The sequence below is a fragment of the Pollicipes pollicipes genome, unplaced genomic scaffold (assembly GCF_011947565.3).
Source record: "Pollicipes pollicipes isolate AB1234 unplaced genomic scaffold, Ppol_2.1 Scaffold_2445;HRSCAF=2866_pilon_pilon_pilon, whole genome shotgun sequence".
NCBI classification, from domain to species: Eukaryota; Metazoa; Arthropoda; class Thecostraca; order Pollicipedomorpha; family Pollicipedidae; genus Pollicipes; species Pollicipes pollicipes.
In genome coordinates, this window is record NW_023596108.1 from 75,001 (window position 1) to 83,209 (window position 8,209).

The 8,209-nt window shown below is 58.3% G+C and overlaps 2 protein-coding genes and 1 long non-coding RNA gene across 3 annotated transcripts in view; all 3 read right to left on the reverse strand.

Moving 5' to 3' along the window:
- Positions 1–170, reverse strand: part of LOC119097108 (protein-methionine sulfoxide oxidase mical3b-like) — a 3,984-nt gene extending 3,814 nt beyond the window's left edge. The window contains exon 1 of the mRNA XM_037220157.1: positions 154–170. Coding sequence (XP_037076052.1) covers positions 154–170 — 17 coding nt within the window. The remainder of the gene's footprint in view (positions 1–153) is intronic.
- A 289-nt stretch (positions 171–459) lies between these two features.
- On the reverse strand, positions 460–1,520 carry LOC119097149 (uncharacterized). Its single transcript, XR_005094138.1, has 3 exons — positions 1,467–1,520; positions 937–1,097; positions 460–503 (listed from the first exon to the last, which is right to left on the reverse strand). It is a non-coding gene; the product is annotated as an uncharacterized LOC119097149 (long non-coding RNA).
- A 2-nt stretch (positions 1,521–1,522) lies between these two features.
- On the reverse strand, positions 1,523–8,203 carry LOC119097125 (F-actin-monooxygenase MICAL2). The gene is made up of 5 exons (XM_037220177.1): positions 8,181–8,203; positions 7,478–7,570; positions 2,498–2,633; positions 2,138–2,271; positions 1,523–1,639 (listed from the first exon to the last, which is right to left on the reverse strand). Exons 3-5 carry the CDS (start codon positions 2,568–2,570, stop codon positions 1,523–1,525), a joined length of 324 nt encoding a protein of 107 aa, XP_037076072.1. The 5' UTR covers positions 2,571–2,633; positions 7,478–7,570; positions 8,181–8,203.
- Between the last annotated feature and the right edge of the window lie 6 nt (positions 8,204–8,209).

Sequence of the window (8,209 nt, forward strand, 5' to 3'; positions counted from 1 at the left end):
TTATACACTTATACTTCCTTACAAGTTTTTACATCGCCACTAGCGATTACAGAAAAAAGCGCAGCGCACGCCTTTGTGCAACCATCTGCCAAAACAAGCGGGTACAAACATAATATTAACACACAGAAATCATGTCACCGGCCAGATGTGTACCGGGGGATCACACCCATACGATTCTCTCCCACCTAATTATTTCGTCCCAATGCCTCCTCGCATTGAGTCGCTTTCTCGTCCGGCGAGGCGAGATCTGCGCGCTGATTGGCTGTGGCCAACATCGCGCGGCCACTGTGCGTCGGCCCAGGAGCCTGCGCATGCGCGTCGGTCCGACAGCGAACGCTCCGCCGCTGGTTAGTGATGACTCCACCGGCGAGTCGCTCGAGTCGCCGCGCTTGCTGCCGTGGTTTCGGGACTTGAGCACGTCGTCGGTCAGTTGGACCTCCTCCTGGCGCAGAAGCCGGCCGACACCTCCTCTTCCGTCTCCGACTGGGTCACGGTGTCGGAGTCTGTAACGGCAAAATATTTGCTCAGGGAGGCCTGTGATAACGTTGTATCGAGTGTTCGTGAGCTTTACGTCAAAGTGTAGTTCATGCTACCGCAGATCCAGCGCATATTCAGATCTTTTCACAGTCATATTAAAAATGTTGGTTCAAAGCAAACATGCCCATAGCCTTTTTGGACGAAAACAGCTTCGCCATGTTTTAGCATTCCTTGCAAATGTTCCTGGTCCTTATCTCCGCGACCTGATGATCCATTGCAAAGCAATCTCGTACATTGCTCCAAGACGCCGCGCTAGGGCAATGTGTCTTCGGATTTATGTTGACAAAACATTCATGTTGCAAAGAAAGTGCCTTATTATCAATCAGTGCGAAGGCACGGATGCAGATTGCAGGTAATCCTGCAGCACTCTGTTGATGTTGCATCTTGTCTTCAGCTCACCTTCGTCGGCGTGCTCGACGCCATCCGACTCGTACAGATCACTGCCGTCTTCCGAGGCCAGGTCCGTGTGGAGGAGATGCCATCTCTCGGCCAACCGGAGAACTTCGTCGTCGTCCAGCGCCGGCTCGAACTCGTCAGAGCCCGGCGACGAGTCGTCGTCACTGCAGGTCAGACGATTCAAGGACCAGGTCAATTTTTCACTGGGAGCCAAGCGATTCAAATGTCTAAATGTTTGATCCTGAACTGTGTGCGAAAATGAACGTTAGACCCGAAAATAACGCCCAAACAATCAACTTGACAAACGTAAAGAGAAAACTACCGTAAAGTTTTCACTTTGACCTTGATCGATCTTCAAGTGATCAATCACCTGAATTCAAAACAAACATGAAAGAAATGTTTAGAGCAATCCGTTCAAAAATGTCTCCGGGAGAATCCGAAAACTAAAGACTCTCTTTAAAGTCATTAAGCTAATATAAACACGAAACACCGGGTCGCTAAACACGCGACTGCGCACGGTGCCGGCAGCTGACCTGGACTCCAGGCCGCTGGCCAACTCAGCCGTGGAGAGGAAGTTACGGTCGGTCGGTCACTCGTCCTCGTCCATCTCCGAGAGAGGCTCGTCCTCAGAGAGCAGGTCCACGCTGTTCTCGAACTCGGCGCGCTCCGGGGTGACGCCGCGGCGAGAGGTCAGCGCGCGCGGCACCTGCGCGGACCGGTGGCATGGGACACGGTCACACGGAGTGAGAGCGGGGAACAAGCGCACCTGCGCGGGCCGGTGGCACGGGACACGGGTCACACAGAGTGAGAGCGGGGAACAAGCGCACCTGCGGGCCGGTGGCACGGGACACGGGTCACACGGAGTGAGAGCGGGGAACGACCGCACCTGCGCGGGCCGGTGGCATGGGACACGGGTCACACGGAGTGAGAGCGGGGGCCCTGGCACCTGCAGGCTCTGCTTGCAGGGGAGCCGGGTCACGCAAGGCGCTGGCAAGCCTCGACGACTGGAGGTACGCCTAATCGGGACCACGCCATGGAGAAGAAAATGTACGCACCTAAAACATCAGATAGCAGATGTGCCAAAATTCACTAACGTGTCTGAGCACAGCGCGCAGACCGCAAATACACTTGCACCAAAAAGGCTGTGTCCGAGGCATGGCAGAACAGCGAGCGATGCCCACCACAGGTCAGACAGGCAGCTAACCTCAGCGATGGGAGCAGGCTCTGGAAGGACCGTCGGCACCTCGTTCCTCTGATACTTGTACTTCACCAGGGAGTGCAGGCCAAAGTGCGGCATGCAGAAGAACCGTCCCGTGTCGCTGTCGTGTGCGTAGTTTACTGCGGCAGGAGGTTGTGCGTACGCTGAACACCACGCAGGTTATGGACGGCCGCGCGCACACTCACTTTTGTATACTAACGTCGGAACAGTCAAGTGCCTCGTGGTGTCCAATCTTGTATCGACGAGCTCTCAGAGTCCAGCTGATAAGCTCAAACCACCGCGACCTCGTTCGGGATGTCTTTCGGAGCGTTTCCTGTCGGGGCGGCGTGGCAGCCCGCTACTCACGAGGCTTCAGGGTGACGTTGCAGTACTCGCAGCGGAAGCAGGGCGGGTGGAACACCTTCCCGTTGGCCACCATCCGCTCCACCAAGTAGACGCGTTGGCAGCAGAAGTGGCACGTCTCGGCGGCGGCGCCCGAACCCTGGCGGCCACAGACGGAACTAGAGGGCGGCCTCGCACTCCAGCCCGTCCGGGGACGGCACGGCAGAGACCGACGCTGGCGGGTCCGGGCCGCAGCACCCGCAGCACCGCTCACCGGTGCGGCACCACGGCAAGCCAAGGTGCCGCCTTATCTTTGTGGACATACCGCCGCCTGTTTCGCTTGGCGTCCAGTATGACCTTCGCAGTGCGTCCACAGTCTGACCTAAGTCGTGTGTCGGCTCGCCTGCTTTTGCGTCCCGTCAGGAGTTAGGTCCGCTTTCAGACGAGTGGTGGGTTGGAGGGGGAGCCGCAGCTTTTCCTCCAGAACTTCCACAAAAGAGCATTAGCCCCATAGAATTTCGTGGAAGGAAACGACTTAAAAGCGAAGTTGCGCTGTCCTTCCTCCATCGAGGTTCCGTTGCTAGCGCCTCCAGAGTGCAGCCGTCGCACGCACCAGTGTGAGCGTGGGTCGGTCGCAGTCGGCCGCCTGTCGTGGGGGCGCTGGCGTCGCCGCCGAGCGTCGCCCCGGGCGGGTCGGCGGTCGGTGCTGACGGCAGCTGCTCGCCACCCCTCGTCCCCGTCGGCCGTCCAGGTCACTGGCGGCTCGTCCCGTCTCGTCTCGGCCCCCGCCTGCCGTCCAGGTCAGCGGCGGCTCGTCCCGCCTCACCCCGTCTGCCGTCCAGGTCAGCGGCGGCGGCTCGTCCCGCCTCACCCTCGCCTGCTGTCCAGGTCAACGGCGGCTCGTCCCCCCCCCCCCCCCGTCTGCCGTTCACGTCAGCGGCGGCGGCTCATCCCGCCTCACCCTCGTCTGCCGTCCAGGTCAGCGGAGGCGGCTCGTCCCCCCCCCTCCCCGTCTGCCGTCCAGGTCAGCGGCGGCTCTTCCGACGGTCCTCGTCCAGCAGAGAACGCTGGAATACCTCACGTACTTATCTGGTGTACACGTTGGCTGTCGGCTCCGTGTGTTGTGACACCCAGTTTGTTATATTTATCACGTTCAGTCTGGAACGTCGAATACTTCAGTTTCATTGCTTTTTTGTGAATATGTCGCCAGTTGTTTGCTAAGGCCTGTTTACAGCTCCTATCGCGTGTTACTCCTTTGTCCGTCTGAGAGTGAGGGCACTGAAGACACCGTTTCACCTCCAGCATTTGTGTAACATTACGTCACGGCGGTTTGTGGAACAGACAGCGTAGGCACTGCGGATATCCATCGCCTCATCATTCACAACGAGTTCAACTCGGTGAATTCAATGAGTTGAGTTTGATTTCGATGCGGTGTGTGGATAGTAGCGGTACAATCCGCACTTAGTTTGTAAATTGACAAAATATCACATTTCGAACAGCTCAACCATGTGATGATATTCGGTGGAGCCCATCGTATCATCATAGTACTCCAGATCTCTTCATTTAATCAAAATTCTGTAGTTTGTCACGCCATTAATCTGCGCCCGTCCCATCGTTATCCGGTTAAATTCACGGCAGTTCCAAAAAGTAGTCATTTCTTTCTGCATTTCAACAGCATCATATTTATCCAATACGTGCCGCGCTTTTGTTCCGTCATTTGTACCAGCCGCGTGTCGACAACGCCCCGCCTGAGCTGCGTGTTGTCGGCAATACGCGGCTTAAGCGGACCTACCGGTGTGTCTCCGGGTTCAAAGCCCGAATCCACCGCTTGGCAAACCGTCAGCCATCCTGCAGTCAGTGGCTTCAGACCCTCAGCTGTCTGTCCCAACTTTCAGGGTGTGCCATTCTCGTAGTCATGCCATTTTCGACCCATTTTGCAGGTTGGGGGTTGTACCTTTTGCACTTGTTTGCGAATACGTTTGTCGACCTGTTTCTGTTGTTTGCGCCACGGTATCCGTCTAGTTATTTTACGGTCCGTTGTTGCCAGCAATCGTCTGTGCCTGCCTTTTCAACCACTGTATGAGCAATGAGCACTGCAGTGTATGAGCACTGCAGAACAATGTTCTCAGTTCGCCTTGGTCTTTTTTGCATTGCAAAGAACCGCTCGCTTCGGCTATAATATGCCACATGTCAGCGTTACTTGGACGCTCGCAGCATGCGTTGATGTGGACCCCGTGCCGTATTTCGCCGTTAGTCATTAACTTTCTATGCCTGGTAGTTCTGTCCGTATCATCCCTTCTCCCGTCGCTCCACTGTTTATGCCGCATAGGTGAGTACATACAGGCACACATCACCGTGTCTGTACGCCAGTGGAAGACTGCGCGGTCGATCCTGTCATTATCGCCGCATGCAGCTGATGCACGACATCCGTCAGTCCTGTCCTCGTATTTACAAACAATTCACGCACGACTTGATTCAACATACGTCTGGGCCTAACTTCTCGCCGTAGTTTGATTCCCATCCGACCCAGTGAGTTCATCATTTCCGGGGTGATTGTCGTACATTGCCTTATCACCCACGTCTCAGTCGTCGGTCGGTCCTAATCATCCCACTCGCGAGCATCGCTCGTCATCTCTGTGTGCGGCAGGGTCAGTGTCCTGTGCAGCCTCTGTGTTTGTTCTTGCCAGGCGTCTGCCAATGAGCTGGCTCAGGTGTTTCCAGTCCCATGTCAGTCCCCACAGCCCGGCTGTGTTGTCACCAGCACTGCGTCCGTCTCCACAGTTCGGCTGTGGTGTTTCCAGTCCCGTGCCAGTCTCCACAGCTCGGATGCGGTGTTTCCAGTCCCGTGTCAGTCTCCACAGCTCGGCTGCGATGTTTCCAGTCCTGTGTCAGTCTCCACAGCTCGGATGCGGTGTTTCCAGTCCCGTGTCAGTCTCCACAGCTCGGATGCGGTGTTTCCAGTCCCGTGTCAGTCCCCACAGCCCGGCTGTGTTGTAACCAGCACTGCGTCCGTCTCCACAGTTCGGCTGTGGTGTTTCCAGTCCCGTGTCAGTCTCCACAGCTCGGGGACAGCCCCGCTGTGTGCCCTCAGTTTCAGCGTGCGTCTAGCCATACAACATCGTCGCTGTCCGAGTCTATTTCCCGGGGGAGGTCGCTCGTGCTCATCATGCTGCGTAGCTCGGGTTGAGGTTGAGGTGTGCTGTGCAAGAGACCCGTACCCACACGCACGTCAGCTAGGCCACAGCGACCGATGTACTGTGTGTTTCCCTCCACTCAACTGGCATAGGAAACGGCGCACGTAATATCAGCACGAATGCAATAGCATAACATGCTCTCATATGATCATATCGCATAGGAGATCGCATGAGTCGTTCGATTGTTTTACTCATAGCTTTATATGGATACCATCCGTCGGCCAAGGTAGTTTTTTTTACCGAAACACAATCAAGCAAACATTGAAAACTTAACGTACACTTCCAGCGAGTCGAGCTGAGTGCAACACGTTCCTCCTAAATCGCGTTTGAGCTTACTCTCTGTTCGTCCCCTCCCTTCCCCAATATGAAACCTGCCAACGCAGTCAGTTTTTCGTCAGTCTGTCATCTCACCGCGCCAGCCTTCCCAGTCCGCCGCTGTCTTTCGCCTTCCCAGCCCACGCCCAGCCCCCCCCCCCCCCCCCCCGGGTCAATCATGCCGGTCTGAGATCTCCCCTCGTGCCTCGTGCGCCTCAGCCTCCCCCCCGCCGACGGCAGCACGGAGTCCCCCGCTCATGCGTTTAGTGCCCGCCATAGCCGGCGGGCGCGGCTGCGCCAGTGACAGAGCGCTGGAAGTGCAGCGGCCAGCACAGCCGCCGTTGGAGCCGCGGCAGTGCCGTCCGCCACCCGCGGCGTGCGTTAGTCGACGCCTGCCTGTACACGGGTAGAGCGCGACGGAGACGCGGCCGTCGCGGCCGTATGTACAGGGGCCGGCGGACCGCTGAGCGGCGCGCCACCCTCCACCGCCGCGCCGCTCCGTGAGCTCCGTGCCAGAGGCTTGTGTCCACGCGGACGCCATCTGCTGGGAGGCGGCACCGCAGGCAGAAGAAATGAGCAGACGCAGGCCCCCGGAGACCGGCATGCGGACAGAGAGCGGACAGCGGCCCCGGGACAGGACGGGCAGGACAGAAGCGCACCACCAGAAGCTTAGTCGAGAGATATTAATCAAAGCAGTCCCGCTCTTGGTTAGGCATTTATTGGTGTAAAAGATATTTAAAACACAACAATAACGCAGGTGATAACATCCGATATCACACAAGGAAGCGTAGTAATGACCAGCGCAGGCCCTGAGGCCCTGCATCCCTGCGAATGCCCGTCAACTGAGCATAACCACGTAAAACAGTCCCATCGCCTACAACTGTTACAGCTTATCGCCCGGGTCCTGAGCGTAAACCTGTTATGACGCCGGGCGAACACGCCGGTGTCACGGCTGGCCCTCACACAGGTACAAATATAGCACCACACAAAACAGCCACCTCTCCCGGCGCCGCAGCGACGTACTGCGCCGACGGACCAAGGACATCGCATCGCCCTCGCCGCCTCACAACCTGCCCCCGCTGCGAGCCCACGTCCCTTCCCAGCCGAGCGGCCACCCGCCGCGAGCCACAGCCCGCTGCGAGCGACTACCCGCGACGAGCGACTACCTGCCGCGAGCGGCCACCCACTGCGAACGGTTACTCGCCGCGAGCGACTGCCCGCCGCGAGCGACTACCCGCCGCGAGCGACTACCGGCTGCGAGCCACAGCCCGCTGCGAGCGACTACCTGTGACGAGGGACTACCCGCCAGCAGCCGACCGGCACAGCACCACAGCCCCTAGCGGTCGAACCCGCGCAGCGCGTCGCCCACGACCAGCGAGAGCGCATACGCCGCCAGCGAGTAGCATGCGCAGGCCAGCACGAGCGCGCGGAGGCGGGCGACCGCCGCGCGCGCCGAGCTTCGCAGTCGCGCCGCCAGGCCGCGCTGCGCTCGTACCTGGGCCGGCGGCGGTGGCGGCGGCGGCCTGCCGTGCTCCCTCGCCCCGAACCGCTGCGCTATCTGAGCCACGCGGTTCGAGCCGTGCAGGTGCTGCCGGTGTGGAGGGGTGACGGTTGGAGGCGAGCAGCGGCAACTCGACATTGCAGTTATTGGGGCAGGTGCGACCGAGGGCACGTCTGTCAATCCTTCGCGTTCACATCGCGCATCAAATCTCGACTTAGAGCGACAGCCAGACATGATGCAAAGCACTGAACAAATCGCAGTGGTGTTATCTTTAGGGCTTCCTGTCTGAGAAACCTAGCCAGAGAGCAGCTGCGTCAAGGTGCGATGACGTGCTGACCAGGCTCGAGCAAGCCGAATCTGAGGCGGCTTGGGCCGACTCCAGCGCTATTTAAGATCAATCAGCGATGATTTACTCAACAAGCCTCGTCGGCAGCAGCCCGAAATACCAGAGGCTTTCGAAATAGATGGCCGGTGTCGACGGTCGGCACCAGACCACCGGTCCACAGAACAGACCACACTACCTGGGGCGTTGTTCGTGCTTTAACTATTTTCAAACACGCAACCAATGTGGTCGTTCACGTTCCATTCTTTCGCATCAAGACGAGGAATCAAATGGTAGCTTTCAGCAGGGCACGCATCTAAGGTCTGGAAGCCTAGAAACACGGCCCTCTGACGGCGTACTCCGGCGTCGGCGCACCTTGTCGCTGAAGGCGTCGCGGCTCCAGG

What these genes read in the sequence shown, in the direction of transcription:
- LOC119097125 (XM_037220177.1), bottom strand. Translation starts at nt 2,570, where the DNA reads ATGGTGGCCAACGGGAAGGTGTTCCACCCGCCCTGCTTCCGCTGCGAG. An exon ending in CAACGTCACCCTGAAGCCTC is followed by an intron (nt 2,272 to 2,497) that starts GTGAGTAGCGGG and finishes CTCCTGCCGCAG; the next exon opens with TAAACTACGCACACGACAGC. An exon ending in AGCCTGCTCCCATCGCTGAG is followed by an intron (nt 1,640 to 2,137) that starts GTTAGCTGCCTG and finishes CGGTCCGCGCAG; the next exon opens with GTGCCGCGCGCGCTGACCTC.